Source organism: Platalea leucorodia (genome assembly GCF_965183815.1).
Source record: "Platalea leucorodia genome assembly, chromosome: 6".
In the NCBI taxonomy this organism is placed as follows: domain Eukaryota; kingdom Metazoa; phylum Chordata; class Aves; order Pelecaniformes; family Threskiornithidae; genus Platalea; species Platalea leucorodia.
In genome coordinates this window covers 19,397,356-19,417,994 of record NC_138828.1, presented here as the reverse complement: position 1 = coordinate 19,417,994, position 20,639 = coordinate 19,397,356, and the positions used below count along the sequence as shown (strand labels likewise).

At 43.3% G+C, this 20,639-nt stretch overlaps 1 protein-coding gene across 4 annotated transcripts in view; it reads left to right on the top strand.

Moving 5' to 3' along the window:
• AFF1 (ALF transcription elongation factor 1) overlaps nt 1-20,639 on the top strand; it is a 122,109-nt gene that overhangs the window by 87,729 nt on the left and 13,741 nt on the right. For 3 of the 4 annotated variants that reach the window (XM_082316510.1, XM_082316508.1, XM_082316509.1), the window contains 10 exons: nt 420-456; nt 838-889; nt 5,984-6,038; nt 6,170-6,207; nt 7,640-7,796; nt 10,505-11,422; nt 14,099-14,196; nt 17,594-17,840; nt 18,868-18,959; nt 19,972-20,035. In XM_082316510.1, the coding sequence (XP_082172636.1) occupies nt 420-456; nt 838-889; nt 5,984-6,038; nt 6,170-6,207; nt 7,640-7,796; nt 10,505-11,422; nt 14,099-14,196; nt 17,594-17,840; nt 18,868-18,959; nt 19,972-20,035 (1,758 nt within the window). The remainder of the gene's footprint in view (nt 1-419; nt 457-837; nt 890-5,983; nt 6,039-6,169; nt 6,208-7,639; nt 7,797-10,504; nt 11,423-14,098; nt 14,197-17,593; nt 17,841-18,867; nt 18,960-19,971; nt 20,036-20,639) is intronic. The other variant, XM_082316511.1, reaches the window with a different exon arrangement.

Sequence of the window (20,639 nt, the reverse complement as noted above, 5' to 3'; positions counted from 1 at the left end):
TTATAATTGTGGGCTTCAAATGTGACTGCTTTGCAGAAGCATTTTAAGCATCTCATCTCTGTTGCAGCACAAAAACCATTTTATCTTTATTGTCAACAAAAATATTTGCTGACTGTGTTAAACAGAAGTGTTTGACACCTCTTATGGTTTGTTTTTTTTTTTAATATTTCTTCAAAAATGCACATACCACTAATGCGCAAGCAACACATTTTTAGTGGCAGTAGCATGTACCATTTCTGTCTATGCTAAGCTACATCAGGCCAGCTTAGACTATTGGACACTTCAAAGTCATACTTTGACAAGTCAGTCAAAGCATTTATTACAGTAAGTAACACACGGAAAATAAATCATCGATATGCTCTATTAAGAGAGAGCTGATTTACTTTATTCTCAATTTGCACTTTGTGCTTTCTTTCTAGGAATCGCAGCATGTTGGGTCTGTAGCACAGAATCAGAGTAAGTAGAAATCCAAAGAAAACACACTGTTATATGTGCATTGACAGATAGTTTTGTGTGTTGTGTGTTACATGTTGAGGAGAACATCACATGTTTACATTGATTAAGGAGCATGATTTCCTGTGCTGTGTTGAACAGCGATGAATTTAGAAAATGCGTAAGAGATTGTATACATTCATTACCTAGAAATTAAGGCAACAGTTCAGCAGAGAACAAACACTATTTCATTAGGAAACCCCATTTGGAGTGATGAATAATCTCAATGGCAAACAATTATGTCCTGGAAGAAAGTGACTTTCTAATCTGATGCTCAGAGACCATAGGGTAAAATACGCTACAAGTGAGGCAAATAAAACCAACTGATTCGTTTTTGATTTACAGAACAGTATGACGCACCTTCAAAAACGTTGCCTAGTTCTCAACCAAGAACATCGTAAGTAACCAGACTCAGTTCCCATCTCTACTGTGCAGTTACTTAAAAGAACCTGGAATGAATTAAAATTTGGTTTACTTGATGATTCCACAGATTAAGGTTTTTATCAGTCTGATTTTTCTCAGAAAATTTCAATGCAGGGAATTTTCACCAAAAGAAACATTACTGTGTTATGATTATGATGACTGTGTTAAAAACAAAACAAAACTGAAGAAAAAACCCCCAACTATTAATGTACCAGACTGAAGTTTTTTTGTGCTTTTAATCTGTGGCTACTTAACATCTTGTCACACTCAGTTCTTTTCAAACTACGAATAATGCATTCAACTGACATAAATTATAAGTGATACCAACTGAACCTGATCTATTCTGCATATTGTTTTGAAGCCTATGAGGGCTAGTAAAGCGACAGCTACAAAAACTGTGAAAACTAGGGGTGAAATTTTAAGGCAATCATATGGTATAACTTTCTGCAATTGCCCAAGGAAAGGTTTTTATAAAAAGTGTTGTCTTAATTTTATTTTTATTTGAAACAAACAAACAAAGAAACAAACTTTCATGTGGACTTTCTAAAGACCTCAATTTATATTCTAATAATGTTAGCTAGTTGCAAAGTGGGGTGAAGATGAAATTTCTATAGCTCTTTTTAATAGTATTTATATATTTCTACTTTTCTTTATATATTTCTTCTTTTCCCTATCATGTTATGTTTTCTCTCAGAAGAAAGCTTCTTAGAATTTGAGTCTCAGTGTAAGGTGTTTATGCATTATCACTACAAAAGTTTTACAAGGCTAGGAAGGAGTGCCAACTAGTAAATGAATCGCTCCAATAGAAAATTTTAAATTGGTGGATGAAATAACTTGGTTCTGTCCTTGTAGGCGAAAGTGGTTATCTATTAATTAGGTTAATTACAGAAATTGCTTGAAAGTAGTTTTGTGTGGGCTGACGTTGGTGTTTCAGGATTAACCTGGCCAGATGACAGCATTGATAGGTTCTGAGCCCCAAGTAACAAATAGAAATCTTTCCATGTCTGGAAGGCTAACGGGTCTGTGTGCACGGCAATTGCTGAACCATTAAATGCCTATCAGTTGATGTGATATATAAAGATCTCAAGTTACTCCATGATATTTTGTTCCATGGAAGGCTGCAAACTACAGACTACAAAGCTTACTCCACTTGTTTTCCTTTTCCTTATCATGAACAATTTAATTAAAAAAAAAAAAAACCGAAACTGGGCTAGTCACAAGTAAGAGAAAGAGCATCTCTCCATCTTGGTTGAGGTGGTAGAATTTTGCACTCCAGCTCTGTAAGATCTGGAAAACAACCCTTCTCATACTGTTCCAGCATCATGCAGAGGAGCCCTTGCTGGCTGGGAGTGTGGGATAGTGTCTTGCTGAGCCGTCAGCTACTCCCTTAATCCATTCTTTATTTTGCTCCTCCGTCTTCCACCCCAGCTCGTTCCTCCTGAACAATTTCTGGAAATTTACATTGCACTATTAAAAATACTAGCTTCAACTGCTCCAGGCTCTGCCTTCCTCCTCAGCTACCCTACAACCATCATCTTTATTTCAACTCTTCTCAGCTTCTTATAAAAATCCCTCTAGCACTTTAGTCGGTTGTCCAGGTGGCAGAGAGAGAAGAGGCTTTTACTGTAGGCAAGAATCTGAAAATACTCCTTTCTTAGCCCAAGGGTCCAGAATTGTGAATTTGGCATGGTACATAGCTCTGTCCTTAGCCAACATCCCCTCTCTGCTCAGCGTCCTTGCGGGCACTTCAGAGCCAGCGCTCATCTACCAGGGAGATGCGTACCCCCAATTGACAAAGGCAGTTGAAGTCGGAGGAACAGGGTGGCCTGGGTTTATGTCCACAATGGAGTCAAGCGAGATTTGCCCAAGGACTTCCTCTACGTCTTTCCCTTGAACTGATGCATCCCGTCTTTTTTGTTTTGTTTTTGTTTTCATTTGCACAACAGGGCTTGCTTTCTTTGCTGTTCAAAGTGCACGTGACTGTCTGAAAATTCAGCTGCCTAGAGTAGCTCGCGTTACAAAGTGTAGCTGGCTGAAAACAAACAGCGTTTGTGCTGGTTAATTAGAGGTTGAAATCCCCATGCATCTGTGTGCCCAAATTAAGCATTCAGCTTTACAGAGCTTGCAAGGGTTTCCCAGATGGCTTTCATTCTTGAATACAGCCCCGAAGTTAGCACCTGGCTGCACTGGAATGGAAGTAGCCGTTCTTTTAAAAGGGGAGGTGCCAAGCTCATTCTTGGTGATGCATCTTTATCCTGTCTGGCAGAGAGGGACCAGCCTGTGTTTTCAGTGGGGTTGTTTGGCAAGCGATATTAATTTTAGTGCTGCTTCTCTCGCTAAAAGAGCTCTTTTTCAGTAGCTTTACAGGGAGATTGATGGTGTGTATATAAGCTGCAAATGAACAGGTCCTGCAAATGGAAACTTGGCATCTATTAACTCCTGGACTAATTAAAACATTAAAATTACTAAAGCAGATTTATTTTCTTTAACTAGGCTATTTAACAATTTGTTGAAACCTTGTTTTGGGGAAACTGGCTTTGTCTGTCCTTGCAGAAGTATGACTCATAAAAGTTTTAGTGTTCTTCCTTGATCCTAAATTGAACTTGAGTAGTTGTAGTGTTCTTTTATGCTGATGCATTTTATTTACCAGCAGCTCAGGTGAAAAAGGCAGCCCTTTTTATTACAAACAGTTAAGTCAGATTTAAAAGAAGATCTAGGTAGTGTTTCCTTGCATTATCCTCTTATTTCTAAAGGAAAATGCATCTGTAGTCCACAATTCTCAAAGCAAAACAAAACAAAAAAATGAAAACGCTTTCAGAACTTCTAGCATCCCTGGAAGAAACCTTTGAAGGAGTACTTCCCCTAACAGGTTGGAAAAAAATAAGAAGAATTCATTGAGATGCCAGTAGATGTTTGGCCAAACTGCCCAGAAGTGTGGAGAGTGGCTGTGTTGTTGCTATTCTTCTTTTTTTGTGTGTGTGTGTGTGTGTGTCTCAGCGGACCGGCAGTGAGCTTCGGCTCTAGCCCACATGCGAAGCTGGCGCGTGTAGAATTGCTGCAGGCTGTGTGCCATTTGCCTTCTGTAGGAAATTCAGGGGCCTGATTTTCCAAGGTGGTGTCTCATAGTGCTTCCCTTCAATGTTTACTCTAAAAGAAGAGGCAAGAGGTGATTTCCACCGAGAAGGGTTTGTGAGGAAATAAGGCGGTGGAGGCTGGGAGATGGAGGAGAATAGTCACAGGGGAATGGCAAAGTCAAAATGCCTGAGCAAAGAAAGCACATGGGTCTTTGTGAGCATAACCAGACAGAGCCCTTGTGGCACTGAGAGCCTCTTCTGCATCAGTGAGAGGTACTTAGGGACCGTGGGGTCAGCACCTTTGCAGGAGGCGTCACCTGTGCGGGAGGGATTGGCTCTGTACTGGTAGACACAGGAGACCTTTGGGGTTTCTTCATGCTGTCCTGCTCTGTGGACAAGAGCAGATTCGTCACTTCTGGTTTGTGGAATTGTTCACCGTGGCCAGCTTCGGCAGTAAACATGGTCCTATTTCCATGAAAGTATCTCCGTGCATGTCAACTGCTTTGGTATGAGTGTAAAATAATTTGTCTAGTTAGTGGGGATAGTGTTTAAATAAAGGAATCATTTTTTAATCAAGGTTTTTACTCCTCTTTTGTCGTGGAATCATGAAAGCAAACTGCTCAGGGTTGTTAAAGGTGACCCACAGAGCCATAAATCTTTTTCACTTTGTTCATAATTTGACATGAAGGCTTGAAAGAATGTGAAGGTTTGTATAGTTTTCCTTTTCCTAAGAAGCTGCAGGAACACTAACTCTCTCCCCACTTTTCCAAGGTGATGTGGTTCACTCAGGATCTTTCATATTTGTTTTCTTGCTGTAAAATATGTTGTCATGAGGGGTTGTAGGCATATTTTTCTTATTTGGGCATGAGAAAAATTTCTTATAGAGAGTCCTTAGTTTGAAATGAGGTTGAAATAAACAGTTTTGTCCTGATTGATTAAAATCCCTGTCTCAGTTCCCTAGCTTTTTATCCCATTTTTGGAATGACACTTGTGTAATTCTCTGGGTTGAGGAGTCGGTCTCCAGCTAGTTTCAAGACTTGGATCACTATACTTTTGAATAGCAAGAGTATTGCCTGTCTGTTTTCCAACTCCTTTTGGGATGCCTGCATGATTGCCAAAGAAAGGATAACAATTTGGGACAACTTTGGGCCCCTCCCCACAAATCCTTCCCGTCCAGCCTTTTGAGGACCTCAGTAATGCATTGAAATTGCAAGCAGTTGTTACCATCTGCAGGCAGAGGACGAAATCATGCTTTTGGAAACGTTTGCAGGCAGCCTGCTCTCTAGCAAGAGTAAAACAGAGTTTGTGCCTCCCCACTTGTAAACTGCTTTGAGTATCTGAACTGCTCGATGTTACGGTTACTGCTGAGATATGCAGGAGCATGAAGTTCATTGTGTAGAGAAGAAATAGGAGGTAGGCTTGACCTTTGCATTTATGTACGTATGTGCAATAGGAGACTTCAGCAGCAAAAAGAGAACCCCTGTGACAGAAGAAATATTCGCAGCCCCCGAGAGCAGAGAGTGAACATGCACAGCTTCTGGTGCAAAGACGATGCTTTCTGCCCCTTGGGGAGCCAGTGCAGGCTAATAGCGTGCTAGTCTCTTGCTATACAAGGATCGGAATTCTTCCAGCCCGCCCTGCTGTGTTAGTGTGCTAGATAACCTTTGTTGGCTGTGTTAGCGTGCTAGGAACCTTTGTTGAGGAGCATTCCCCTCACAGAACTTTGTTGTCTGTAGATGGCAGCCAATGACACTGACCTCCGTTGCAAAATGTCCCAAGATCAGCTGGAAAGCACAGTAAAATGCCTAGGTTCTGTGTTATCATTTTATCATTCATTCAGGTAATGACAGTTTAGCAGATTGAGCATGCCGAATGTTGAAAAAGGAGGTGGGAGGTTGGTTTGTTTTGGCAAGCACAAACCAAGTCTTTTTCAGTGTCTGCTGCTTGAAAATGTGTCTGCCTTGGCTGATATTTATCTTCTGGTTGTCTTTCAGAATGCTCCAGGACGACCTGCAGCTCAGTGATAGTGAAGAGAGTGGTGACGACCAAGTCAGTTTTAGATGTTTTATATACTAGGCACACAGACATCCCTTTAAATCATCACGACTTGTTGCGTTGTTCTGAGTTCCTTAAGCTAACCTTTCCTCCCCCTCTCCTCTTTGTTTTTGTGAACAAAACAGGTTGTTGAAAAGCCACCTTCTTCACTTGCTCCTCCAAGGTACAGGTTTGTTCCCAAACTACTAGCTAGACCAAATAAGGAGGACAAACAAAACTACTTTTTATATATGGGGTAAATGGGTAAGGGTTCCTGGTTTCTCTTCTAGACACAGGCTTTGGTTTCTAGCTGCCTGTAGCTGCTGTTGAAAATTGGCTTTAGTTGTATGTGGGTTTATGGAAAGCTCCAATTAGAAATGAATAATCCAGGCATGCTGGATTTTGCCTATGAACCAGAATTGTATTTCCCCAGCTGTCCCCTGTTCTTCTCTTCCCCTCCACCAGTGTATATGTAGATCACACTGGAGCTAATGGGATTGTCAGTTGTAGTAGTCATGAGTGAGGTGTGAGTCCAGTTTTAGTTCAGAAGGAAGCCCAAAACAGCCAAGCAGGTGAAGAACAGAAAAGGGTTAGGTAGACTCCCTGAGGCTGTTTCAGCTCCTCCTGATAAGGTAGCTGATTGTAAGCAGTTCCTGCCATGTATTGTTAGTCAGAAGCAATATTCAAGGTAAGCTGAACAGCCATGTGCCCACATTAGAGGAAGAAAGGCAGAGAAGCCCAGAATTTTTCCTATAGGAGAACGCTGACATACATTTTTGGCTTGATATCTATATTCTTCAAGAACAGGGTAATGGTCTACAAAGTCAGACTTGCAGAAGGGCACGCCAGTTCTTAGCATGATCTGCGTCTCTGCAAGCTCTTGAAGTAGAGTGTTCTCACGGTATCAGTCTGAATCAGTAAGGAGCTTGCCTCCAACTCATACAAATGTGTTGATACTGACTTGGGAAACAGTTTTGGAAGTAAAAAAATCAACATTTTGATTTCGTAAGCCCATTTCAAAACAAAAAGAAGCTGTGCATAAAAGTCATGGCTCTCCCTCAGTTCCATCCACTCCCATTGTCAGTGTGGAGGAAAACACTTTGGAGTAGGGGAGGCTGTTGCAAAAAATGCTGCTGCTTGACATGGCTGTTAATGAAATGGTTACAGCACCTTGACCAGGTAACACAGATGAAGTGGCAGCTTAAGGGGGAGAATACAAAAAAGAGAAACCATCCTGGAATGTATGTTTCCGTCTTGTTAATCTTTATTGGAAATTTTTCTGTGGAGGGTTGGGGCTTTCAGAAAAGCACTTGTCAGTTTTGGTTGTTTTTTAAACTTTGGTTGGCTAAATGCAGCTTCATATTGAAGCAGTGATGTCCTGCTTACATATTTATCTGACTGGGTTGGAGTTGAAGGTTTTATTATTTCCAGAGGTTTTTTATTCTAGTGCTTTATCTTTTGAGTATGGCAATGTATTCCTTTGGCCTTGTCTCCTCTCCTTTTGGTGCCAAAACACGGGGTTTCAGTTTTATTTTTGAATCCTGCCATGTCAATATAATAAGTAAGTAACCTTCACCCATGCTGCTTTCTAATTTTATCTCATGGTGGCCTTGCAGTGCCCTACAGTCCCAGCCCAAGAGTGTGGCATCAGCACATTCCAGCAGCCCGGAGTCAGGGAGCACCAGTGACTCAGACAGCTCTTCAGACTCAGAGACGGAGAGCAACTCGAGTGACAGTGAAGCAAACGACCCTCCGAGAGCGTCAGCGCCTGAGGTGAATGCAAATAAAACGTAGAGGCTGTTTAATACAGCCTCTTGCCTCAGACTCTCTGCTGTCTGAATGCAATCAGGACAGGAGACCTGAAATACCGTCATTGTTCGGGTGTCCCCTTGACGTCTTTGCTGCATCATCAGACTTCTCTTGCCCTTTGCTTCCCTTCTAGACCTTGTCAATTAAATAACCCTTAGTAACAGCATAATTAGACTTTTACGTGCCTAACCTTGAAGTCTTCCCCCTTCTCCTTTGGCATCATTGTCTAGCAATCCTGGAGGAATTAGTGCCTTCACTGGCAAGACACGCAAGGCGCAGATGAGAAGCATGGCTTGTCTGCGGTGTTTGGGGCCCACCTCTCCCCGTGCAGCTTTTCTGGGTGCTGAGGCTATGGGCTGCTTCAGGGTGAGACCCTGATACGTTAAGAGGAGCCACTGCCTCGCTGCAGCTCCTGTGTGTGAGTGACAGATTCAGCTTCTCCCAGATCACAGCTGAAGTGATCAGGCCTACAGGAAGGGCTGGAATGTGCTTAGACTTGCTGCTGTTGAATTTGGCTCGGACAGTGCTGCACTGGCATTTCTGAGGCTTTTATTGGGAAAAGCAGACAAACAGAACTTGGTGCCTTAAAGTTTCATAATTGAGACCATGCATTTTTAAAAAATCTGCTGCAGAAGTGCTCATGTCCCATGGTTTCAAACATTTCCTCCAGCTTGCAAACCATTCTCAGGCCAGTGGGAAGTGCGTGGTTATATCCTACAGGCCACAGCTGATGCAAACCAATCCACTGACAGTTTTGAGGTACTCTCACAAAGGCCAGAAACCTTGTAATTTATTTCTCCCTGCCTCCCCCAGCCTTCGCTTTCCTTTCTTTTACCTTAGAAATACATGAACAGGAAGAATTTTATGTGCAGAAAACAAGCTTTGAGAAGGCATATCTTTTCATCTCACGTCTAATACACTTTCCCTCCAGCAGTTCAGTTACAGACTTTGCCCTCTGCAATGTGGGTGTCTTTGGAAGGAAACAGATGTCATACTTCTCCTCTTTTACCAAATCCTGCCTGGTTTGTCCTGAAAATACTAGATTATAAGATCCTTCTCACTCTAGTGAAATCCTAGCGATTTGCCGTTGACCATTTTATCCTTTTTTATTCAGCAAACTGTTCATCCATGGTGCTCAAGGAGCAAGTTAGTGCACGTGGCCTGTTTGTTTGTAGTCAGTTTTTCACATGCAAGAGCACAGATTTTAAGGCCTATAGGCAATAGTTCCTTTTTCTTTTTTTTTTTTTTTTTTTTTTAAATAAAGTCTCTTACTATCCTTTGTGTTTGGAAAACCTAATGAAAACCCATGTGATGGTGTAGATCACAAACAAGATAACCGATGGTAGAAGTGCTAGAAAAGGATCAGAGTATGCCACTGTCTGATTATAAACCAAAGTTTACTAAGTCTTTTGGCCATGTTTTTATAGTGTTTGACAAAAAAAAATTCTCTTCAGTGGCTAATAAGTTCAAATTCTAATGAAAATAAAGCAGATCTGTGTTACCTGAAAAGTATAATGGAATTTGTAGTTTAGTTTTACTTACAAACCCATGGTAAAACCAAACTCTTGTTTTTTAAACCAGGTTTCTAGATTGACTCACTCAAACACAGTTGAAGATGTCTTGTTTATCCACGTGTTCTACAGCGAATTGAGTCTGCATAGAGAAGAAAATCATGGCAGAAGGGATTTGTTATTCTTAGAAAACCTTTCATGTACTAGGCTTTCTCTTTTCAGGGAAGAGTTGTGGCTCTTCTCAGAAGCGAGAGTTGTGACTGGGGAGAATTGGTGAGGGCGGGAGTGTAGCTGTGCTCTGATGGTGCCCAGATAATGAGCTACACATTTGAGTGATGCTGACACATACGTGGTATTTTCAGAACGGGCCCCAGAGAATCATGCCCCTGATTTGCAGCTTCTGTTGTCTGTTTGAGGGTTAGTTGGGTTTGCTTTTCTCATAATTTGTCAGGCTACTGTTACATTAGGCAGGGCTTGTAGCAACCACATTATGTTATCTGACTGTGACTCCAGAGGTCTTCAGACCTCGGTTGTTGCTCATGCCTTGCCTGACCCAGAGGGAAATGAGTGTTGGGTTGTGTAGGCAGAGGACTCAGAAGAGGCTGAACTTGATGTGCTAGCCATACAATTTCTTTTGGTAAATGGTTTTCTTTTGGTTAAACCACAGGATCCTGACAGCCTACCTGTCAGACTTCAATGAGATGTGATAGCTGGCACAGCTATGGATGCCTCGTCCATTTTGAAAGCAGTGCTGTGTGCAAATAACTTTCCAAAAGCATTGCGAGGGCAGCACCTAATCTGTTTTTACAGTTGCTGCTTTTTTAATATGTTGTCTGATTGTGCAATGATGCTGGTTAGTGGCAAACCAAGATGAAGCTTTCATGTAGGCTGGTCTCTTACTGAGTGACAGGTAGGGCTAGCAAAGATCCAGGAGTGCTGTGCAACCCATTTGACTGATCCTGTGCAAAAACAAGGTCTGTGTTTATGAAGTAAGCGTTGATGTGCACACGCTAGAGCATCCCCACTGTCTCATGGTCTTTTACTTTCAAGCTCTTTTAACAGTAAGGGCAAATTTTACTGGGTTCTGGTAAGCTGTGCTAGGATGGAAATAGCCCATAAAAGCATCAGTCTTGCATCCTTCCTTTCTCTTTTTGTCTGCAGCCCGACCCACCAACTTCTAATAAGTGGCAGCTTGACAACTGGCTAACCAAGGTGAACCCACCAGCAGCACCAACAGAGAGCCTCAGCGAAATCACCCATGGGGATGGATGCGAGGAGAGCAAGGAACAGGGCCAGGGCATCAGCAGCAATTCCTCCCACCAGCGCGCTGAGCCGAGGGAGCCTCATCACAAGAGCTCCGGCCGGGCGGCCAAGGCTCCTCAGGACGCTCATCTTCCGACCAAACGCAACTGCCAGAAGTCTCCTGTGCGCGCCGAGGAGCCCTCGCCCAGGCAGACTGTGGGTATCAAAAGGCCTGGAAAGGCCTCGGTGCACGAGGGGCCCAAGGGACGCCTGAAGGTGGAGAGTGACCCTGGTCCTTTTGAGGTCAGAGACCAGTCTTCCAGAGACAAGCCAAAAGTCAAAACGAAAGGGAAGCCAAAATCCGGTGACAGAAAAGACCTGAAGCCGGCACTGCAAGAGCCCCCTGAAAACAGAAAGCACAAGAGCTCCCACCAGGCCAACGCCAAACCTGTCTTGGACCCCAAGCTCATGAGAGATGTTTTGCCTGGCAGTGCCCAGGAGCATCTCGCTCTCAGTCCCCTTCCTCAAGGCCAGGACACAACTCCCACCAGGACTAGTGGCCACAGGCCTGCTGCCATGGCCAGAGAGGATTTTCACAAGGAGAAACTTCCCTTGCCTATCAGGGAGAAGAAGTTGCTCTCACCAGTGCGGGACTCCCCTGCCCCTCAGTCCCTCATGGTGAAAATAGATCTCCCTCTCCTGTCAAGAGTCCCCCAGCCCCCCGGGAAAGGCAGTCACCCGAAGAGAGCAGAGGCCAAGGAACTCCCCGGTGCAAGGAAGCAGGACTTGGAGAGGAAAACCACAGACACTCCTGACAAGTCCCTTCAAAAGAGGAAGGTGAGAGGTGGAGGTGGAGGTGGGTTTGTGCAAGGGCCAAGGTAGTGTTCGCAAAAACCCACGTGGAGAGTTCATTTCCACTTCATAGGTTGGGAGTGGACCTATTACGCTCCTCCTATAAAGGTGTTATCAAACTTCTAAAGGGAATGTGTATCAAAACTGTCCACAGATGTTTCTTGTTGGTCACAAATCCCCTGCTGAGCAAATGAAAAGCCCTGTGAGCTGTCTAACAAGTGCTTTGGTGTTTTAAAACATTTTTTGCTGTGTTTTCTTGAAATACTCATTTTCTCAAACAAAACCCCAGCACTCCTATGTCGGAGGAGTTTTTGGCAGCAGGCTGTGTCAGCATGTGGCTGGCCAGCCCCCTGGTAGCATTTGAGTGTTTCTCCAGCTTTCAACCCAAGCAGAGCTTTGTACGGCTGCGGTGCCCCCTCCCCCTGCAACCTCTTTAAAAGCAGCACTGTATCTGAAGCACCTCCCAGACTGTGCAGTCATCTGCACTATTCATTTGATGTCTGTGGTGGGAGAGCACCTTGCCTGCAGTTTGGGGGTGTGCCCAGAGGGAGAACCGACCCAGGCTGCCCCGTCTGTGGTTTTCAGTTTTGTCCATATATGCATCTTCTGCTGCCTTTAGCCATGAAACTTCAGTCTGAGTAGTGTAGTCTTTTCTTGTGTGGAGTCATTAATTTCCATGAAACAGTTGTGGTTGCTTGCTTACACAAAGAGGAACGAATTCTGCAGGTGTGAACTGTGTTATTACTAGGGGTAGACGGCAGCAGCCCCATGTTTTTTTGCTTTTCCATAAATGCAGACTTTAACCTGAACCAGGTTCACTGATAGTAACAGCCATCACGAAACCCTGCTTTGGATCTCAGCACTTGGATAAATACATCATAGAAAACTTCATTGGTTCTCCCTGGAGCTGCTGTGGTGCTAGCAGCGATGCTAATGCTTAAGAGATGCATGTGTCCGGTAAGGGGCTTTCCAGAGACCCCTCTGCAGAGTACTTCAGTGATGCTTAGGGACATGGTTTAGTGGTGGACTTGGCAGTGTTAGGTTTACGGTTGGACTCAATGATCTTAAAGATCTTTTCCAACCTAAATGATTCTGATTCAGCTATAATAGTTGCTTTCTCTTGAATTACAAGACAGCCCTTGCTCACAAGCATTTTTTTGGAAAGCTGACTCCCAAGGGAGACCGTGAATATACTTCCAGCCAGCTGGTTCTGCACAAAGAGTTGGCTGCAGACTTTATGGCAAATGGGTAGTCACTGTGGATATTTCAGTGCCTGTATACCTTTTTGGTCCTCCTCACAGAGCAGGAGGCTTAGCATGCGTGGGTTAATAACGTTGGTTCCTGCGTGGGTTTTATTTAGTCTTGTCGTTTTCTGAACTTCCCATAGTTGTGGGGGAGAATTGAGAAGAGCAGGGAAATGGTGAAGAAAGTTGAGAGACCCCGGCAGTCCCCCTCTTGCAGAGGAGCGGGAGAAAGGTAAACAGGCAGTAAATCTGGCGCTTCTCCTGTTGTCTCTCAAAGACCCAAGAGAGGAGCTATTTGATGTTAGACATGTCTTCCCTTGCAGTCCGAGTGTCTGATTGCAGGAAAACCCACCTCAGAGCTTTGCCATCTGTATTATGTCAGCGTGCATCAGTGACCTTGGAGGCTCAGGCTTCATCGCAGTCAGCTAGGTCAGGTAGAGCTGTCAGACATCTTTTGTGGCAGTGTGGAGCTCAACCTGAGAAACAGTTTAAGGACATGATCTAGGTGCTGGACCCTTGCCCTGAACACGCTGCCAGAGGTAGACTCTGTGCCGAGCACGACCCACTGAGCTCCAACACAGTGACATAAACCTGGATGTACTCTAAGGAGAGAGACAGAAAGTTCTGGAATGCTTTTGGCTACCACCAGGCACGCTCTGGGTAATGCTGACTGATAAGTGCAGTTTCTTTTACATTTTCTTGGCTTGTAGCAAATTATTCTGAAGTTTTTCATTCAGGTGAGCTGATGATTGTAGGCTTTGTATTGTAAGATCTATGGCGTGCAATTAAAAAGTATTACTTATTACCTCTTTGCCTTAATGGTTCCTGTTCTTCTGGAGGACAATGGCAGTGATTTTAACTGACTGTTTAAAATTTCACCTATATCAGATTCTTGTTAATAAAACCAAAAACCCCTGCACATCGGAGAAATTTGAGTAATCTAACTCTCCTGTGAATGCAGTTTTTTCCTCCGCTTTGATAAGGCATATCACAAAACACGACTGCTTGCAGTTCATGACTTTGCCAGAAGGAATCTGAATACATTTCTGTACGATTCATACTGAGTAGGACAAAAAAGCCCATCCAGAACAGATGAAATGCTTATTTTCAGCAATGGAAGTACCTTAATTTTGTTTATTATTAGCAACAAGAGGTTTAGCAGTTCCATCCCCGCCACTACAAAATAATTAATCTATGCAAGCAAAAGTAGATAAAATGTCATTTTAGGATACTTGTCAGTGAGCCTGAAATCTGCATCCGCTGTGCTCTGGGTTTCCACTTCGTCGGTTCCAATATCTTATCTTTTCTTGTTTTAACCAGAATCGATCAAACTTAGCTGTGTTGGTGTGTAATTTACATGAACTTTCAAAACCTGAGCAATTTTTTGTTTCTTTTTTTTTTTTTTTCTTCCTGTTAGAGGGAAGTGGAGAAGGAGATTGATAGGAAGAAAATGAAATCAGAAAAAGAAACGAAATCATTGCAGTCTTCAGCTAACAAAGACTCCAGTAAATTGAAGTGAGTATACAGTGGTGGGATGGCAGAAAGATGCATAAAACTGAGTCTTTCTTAAAAAGGTTAAGGCGAGGAATTGTATCCTCCTGTCCTTATATGCGTGAGTTTGCATATAACATAATGTGTCTTCTGAAACTTAATCTGCTGCAGATTTGTCTTTACATCCTGGAACCAACCACATGGCTATGGGAATGTAATTTATTGGCCTTTTTATTTGTTGCAAATGTGAAGTGATACTTGGGTGTCACCTATCTTTCTCTCCTTTCTTAATGCTGAGGATTATGGTTCTAATCATTCAATCATAAGCTGATGTTTCAGTGGCTGGTTGTCCTCCCATACTTGGGTTACACTGCTACAAAAGTGTTGAATGTTGTGGCATCTGTCCTGATTTCTAACAGTTGAGATGGGAATGAAGACTTCACCATTTTAAACACGAATTTGTCCATCTTGCAGCTTACGTTGCTGCATGCTCTGATCCATGCATTACACGTAGCTCAGAAAATCTGTTTATGCTGCAAGAAGTGTAATTGTCAGTTGTGCCCATGCTACTTTTCCTTCTATGCTGGTAGGCAACCATTTGCACAGCTGTCTTTCAGAACAGATGCAGGAAACGAATTTGTGCAAAAAAATTATATGTTGTTTGAGTTGTAAACAGTGCAGTAGACTGCCTGCCTGCTGGGATGCAGGAGTCGTTTCCCCTTGTCCAAACTACAGTGGTGGTAATCTGTCAGCAGATGATTGCCCTGGAGGATCTGGGAGGTGGCAGCTGTTCTGTGGGCAGTGGCGTATGCTTGTTCTGCACGATAGTTTAGGGGTTTCAGGGGATGGCAAGAGAACTTGCCATCTAGTTGAAGATGCCCTGCTCATTGCAGGGGGGTTGGACTAGATGACCTTTAAAGGCCCCTTCCAAGCCAAACCATTCTATGATTCTATGAACTTCTTTTTTTTTTGCCTATGTCTTCCTCATTCTGGGTTCTGCGGTCACACTTATTTTGGGAAAGTTTGTGCCCTCACTGCATGGGAAGCAGCAGAAAGCTTTTTATCAGATTCATGATACTTTGCATGTGTTTAAAGCTCTTAGTCTTTGTAAGGTGAGAAGATGATGTGAACACATTTTGCACGTGCAGAAACTGAGGTGCAGACAAATTGTTCAGACTCCTGCTGCAAACAGGTGAAATAGCTGAAAGTGTGGCCTGGAAGTTGTGGCTCTCATTCCTATGACTGAGCAATCATGTCCACAGCAGAGAGAGTTCTGGCAGCCTCTTGGGAAAGGATATTGTACTAAGTGTAACTGTATGTCCATAAATTTTGACTTGGTGATCATTGCTGCTTTCGTAATTGGACAGGTCCTGCTGAAAGAAAAGAGTCAGATTTTAATGCTGATACTGGCTGCACCCTCAGCTGCTTCTGCTGTCAGCGGTTACAGGCTTTGAATAGCACCAGCTGGCTGCTGGTGCACATGGTGTCCATGCTAGGTGGAACCTGTCTTCTCCCAGCTGAGAACACAGAGGTGGATGTGATGCATATTGCAGAGCTCTGTTTTCTCACCTTGCTGCCATGCAAGGTTGCTGAACTGGGATGCTCCAGAAGCACATGGATATGCAGCTCTCCCTTTCTCAAACCAAACCAAGCCAAGATGCCGCAGTGCCAATAGGCTTTTCACTGTGACCGGACCAAATTTGCATAGGGGTGAGATGTGCAAAGCCCAGTCCAGAAAAAAGATTTGTATGTATAGGTGGGTAGGAGTAGGGAGCATTCCCCTTCTCCACTAAAATCATCTTGTTGTCTTTGGTTTTTTTGTATGTGACCTAACGGACACACACCCAGCATGCCTTTTGAATCATGACTCTCTTTGGAATTTCAGGTGGCCTTTATGGCCAGGAATTTCTCATTTATTCCAGCATAGCATTTGCAGTGCTTCGGGTAGATCTGCTGAAACTTACCCCATAATTTGCATATCAGTGTACTGCCAGCATTTTGGCTAGGTCTTTGCTAGAGCAAATGCTTCCAAGAGCATGTCTTCAAATGGGCAGTGTTCCCGAGAGGGGAGGCTCACGTGTCAGTCATGGGCTACTGCATTCAATTCCTGCTTGCTTATGGCTTGAATTTGAGGTATTGACTTGAATTGGTATGTAGCATTGAGGTTTGTGTCCTGACAATATGAGTAAACTGCTTTTCTGCAGAGAAAGCACTGATGTACTCTTAAACCACTGAGATGTTGGGGCTAACGTTTAGTTGGGTGAAGGGATATTGCAGCTGTGGTAATAATGGAAGGACTTTAATTCTGGGGTTCATTCCCCCCTTTTTCTCAGTGAAAACGAGCACCCCTTTTAGCCATGTTCTGGCTTTCAGAGTGGGAAGGATAGGATGCATTTTTGGGGAAGGAGGGCTCTGGATCAGGTCAGGGGATGCTGCTGTGCTCTGTGTAAAATACTCCTTTCTGGAGTGTCAGCTGTACCAAGGTAGTGGAGCTGGGGAGCATGTGTGCAGTGAGTAGGGCCTGTACCACAGGAGAAGTGGGTTGTGGAAGGGGGGAGAGGACTGTCCCATGCACAGCAGAACGAAGCAAAATGTGCAATGTCACGCTTCAGGCTTCTCACTGGGTTTAACTTAATTTCCTCCTCTTCTGATGTTGCAGTCCATGAGCTGGGATTCATTGCTCAGTGTTTTCTTGGAAACTTTGAGAGGCTGAATAAAAATGATGTAAATGAGCAGCAGCGAAACAAGGTTGGGAGCTATTTAGTGCTGCTTAGAGCTGCCAGAGTTCCCTGGTAAACCTAACTTCAGATGATCAGAAATCTGATATGCCACCGTATTATTGAATGTCTCTCTCACTTGAATCCTCTCAACTTTGTAAGTGTTGTCTAGTTGAGCTGGCAAGTCTTAGAGGAACAACTCAGTTTAATTCTGTCAAAGCACGTACAGGATCAAGTGTCAGAGTTAGTATCTCTGACCATAGAAGATATCTTCTACCATAATGGGGAGAGAGAGGCAGTGCTGCAGTTCATTTGCCTTGTTGGGCAATTTGTCCCAGGGATTTTAGTCGCTGTAATTACCTCTTTCAGTGAAAAGGGGCTGTGTTGGAGGGATGCCTTTTTTGCAGCATCCTCATATTCTGGTTGCAAGTCTTCAATCCAAGAACAAATCCTGTGGCTTATTCCTACTTGAAAAGCAACTTGCTTGTATGTTGTTGGTAGCTGAAGATGTGGTATCTAATGCACGATGAAGTCCCTGAAGTTTCGTTTTGCTTTTGTTGGATTCTTTATGTTAACAAATCATCTCACACTTCCAGAGAAATTTAAACAGAATTGGTACGTGATGTAACTAAGTTTTTAAAAAATCCCTACATTATATGTACAGTTTATTCATCCCAATTGCTGAATTTGCTTCCCACCTCCAGAGCATCAAAACCTTCACTTGAATCTCAGAAGAAAGATCTCCTGCTACCCCCGCCACTGCCACCCATGTCTCCTGCACATCCTGCGCCAAAGTCAACCAAGGTGGCCCAAAAGAGACCCCGAAGCGAGAGCGGCGAGCTGCCTGCCGTGGATAACACTGCCAGGAACAAGAGCAACCACAAGGATCCTTTGTTCTCCAAGCACAAGAAAGTGGAGAGAAATCACATTGAACTGTCGAAGGGCATCAAAGTAGGTATCCGTTATAACTGGCGGGATGTTTCCCGAGACCCGTGGGTGCTATGTGACTCTTTAGAAACATGCTCTGAGGATATTAAAAAGGAAGGAAGATAAACCAACCACCAGAGAAAGCTCTTTGAAGCATTTTTGCCCCTTTAATGGCTATCTGTGACCGTATGTTGCTAGCCCAAAAGCCTGCATTGTAACTTCTCTGCTGACTTTCCATCATCTCTTTTCATCTCACCAGTGAAGCATAGTGAGAAGGGGTGACCATGTAAAAACCAAAGGCAAGAGAATTATGTTTATGGTAGTAACTGTTTCTGACTGTAGGCAACTGCAAGTACAATACTGGTGTAAAAATAAGTGTGTTTACAAAAAGAAAGAGTGGATTGCTTAAAAATAAGAAACAAGCAACCTGTGGTTTTGACTGCAACCTGGTATAAGGTTTTATAGCTTGCTTACAAAATTGTTAATGATCCTTGCAGCTGGATCTTTGCATTTTTGGGTTATAAAATTGAATTCTATTGCTATGTACTAGTGGCTGGGTGTGTGTGGTCTAGGATGTGTATGTGTGTTAAGCCAGACTGCATGCTGTATTAGCTGGCTTCTAACTGCTTGCTTTGTCCTTGTAATGTAGTTAGTAATGGAGAATTATCAGTTGCTCTGTGGTTAAACTGGAAATAAGTGTGAATGGATATTACCTGTTCCTGCCTTGGCTAGTGGCTGTGAAAAATGTGCTGCTTGCAGCCTTACTGCTGTCTTAGCCATTGTGCAAGGAAACTTGCTACTTAATTTCTCCACGCTTGGGAAAAGTTAGAATGGTGTTAAGCCTTACCAGCAGTCAGGTAAGAAGCCAAGTTTCCACTTCCATTATTGGAGGGGGTGCTGGGGAAGAAGGTAAGAAGAAGGAGAGAGCCTGGAGAATAGACTATGCCTGGGACAAATAAACATTTTCTCTTGAAATTCAGGAAAGCAGGCTTTGGAAGTGGTTTATACATATCTCTCTAACGAGCTTTATCTCTACTCCATGTTTTTTCAGGGATCTGCAGGGGATGTCACAAATCCTTTCCCAGTGCCTTCTTTGCCAAATGGTACCTCCAAGCCAAGGAGACCTCAACTCAAGTTTGAAAAGTAAGTTTTTGTTTTAAGCCCCTCATCTGTACTTTCTGAAGACACCAGGCAAGGCTGGCCCTGCAGCCACCCTGGCTTCTGCTTCTTAATGAGCACTTCTTCTGGGAGGAAAGAGAGAGGAAGAGATGCCTGGGACCTGCCCTGTACTGCCTTCTCCTGTCTGGGACTTACCCCACCCACCACAAAGTAAAGGTCTCATTACAACAGTTCTTGGATTGAGGGAAGCTACTCTAGAAATTAGGTACTTTTTAACTCTGAGAGGAGGTGTCTCTTGTGCCTGCCTACACGTGATGGGTTTTGATTTGTCTGATTCTTGACAAGTTGCAGACTCCTCTGTGACAAGGTGCTGGGCAGGCAACTGACTTTTTCTGAGAGGGCATGACTCTTTACTTGCTCATTTTGTTAGTGCACAGGTGGCTGTGTGCCGTTTGCATGGTGAATAGATTATCCTAGTGCACAGAAATCCGTGTGGTCCAACTTTATCATCATTTATGTGTTGATTGAGACCAAGACCTGTAGAAGCCTTGGTGACCATATCTCTTGTAAGCAGATAACTTGAATGCAAGCTCTTTTGGTCTGAGTGTGTGGTACAGCAAAGTTTACTATATGTTTCAATCAAAATATATTTGTGGTATTGTACTTGAGGAATGATAGGAGATCATGTAACTGCTATCTTTCCATGGGAGCGAAGAAGTAAACTTGGCTTCATAGTATCCTAACCTCCAGTGTTTTTTATTTCAAGATACAAGTTTTCAATGTTATTCTAACATACATTTTTTAAGAAATCAGTTCATTTCATCTGTGCATTCAGCTTCTGTGTATTTCTGACCATGCAGACAACATTCATTTAGTGACTACCATAATTGTAACGTGCGTTCGATGAGGCTGTAATGGGCTTACCAAAACAGGATGTTTGGACTTAATAGCATCCTCTAGATATGAAGGTAAAATTGGTAATTATCCTACCCTTTTTCTCAGTTTTCTGTTTTTCCTCTCTCTGTCCCCAATTCAGACAGCATCCAATGGAATACTACATAGAAGAGGCCAAGAGGCTGAAGCACAAAGCTGATGCAATGGTAAGTCTTGGGCCTGTGCTAGAAATGTTAACTAGCTCTTGCATTGGGACCTGGTAACTGTGTGCTTGTGAATAAGATTTGCTGGCTAACATTATTTCCATGCTCCATACTGGAGTATGTTCAAGTCATATGTGGGGAGGCTTTTATTTGCCAAATGTTCAGACATTTCCCTTTGTTATAAACACATCTAGAGAATATGCCTAGAGAATAGAATTCAGAACTGATGTTGTCTGAGGTTAGCAGGCCTGTTTGGTTTGCAGAGCTATCACAAAGTCCTTGGAAGATAGATGGAACAGTTAGTTTTAAGACAGTTTACTCTGAAACATCAGGATCCTGATGGTAATTGTGTTGCTGGTGAACAAGACTTGGGAGTGCCCTTTGCAGATGTAACTGGCTTTCTCCACTATGTGCAGTTTAACAGTGTGCATGACTGAACATACCTTTTTGCTAATTATGGCTCAGTCAGATAATGTGCATTTGCTACTTGCCATTTACCTGTGAAAATGAAGTGAGGGAATACTGCAGTGGGAAAGCCCCATCTGCCTCTCACAAGGCAGGCCTCCAAGACCAGGCAATAATATCCAAAGTAGGTGAAGGTAATAAA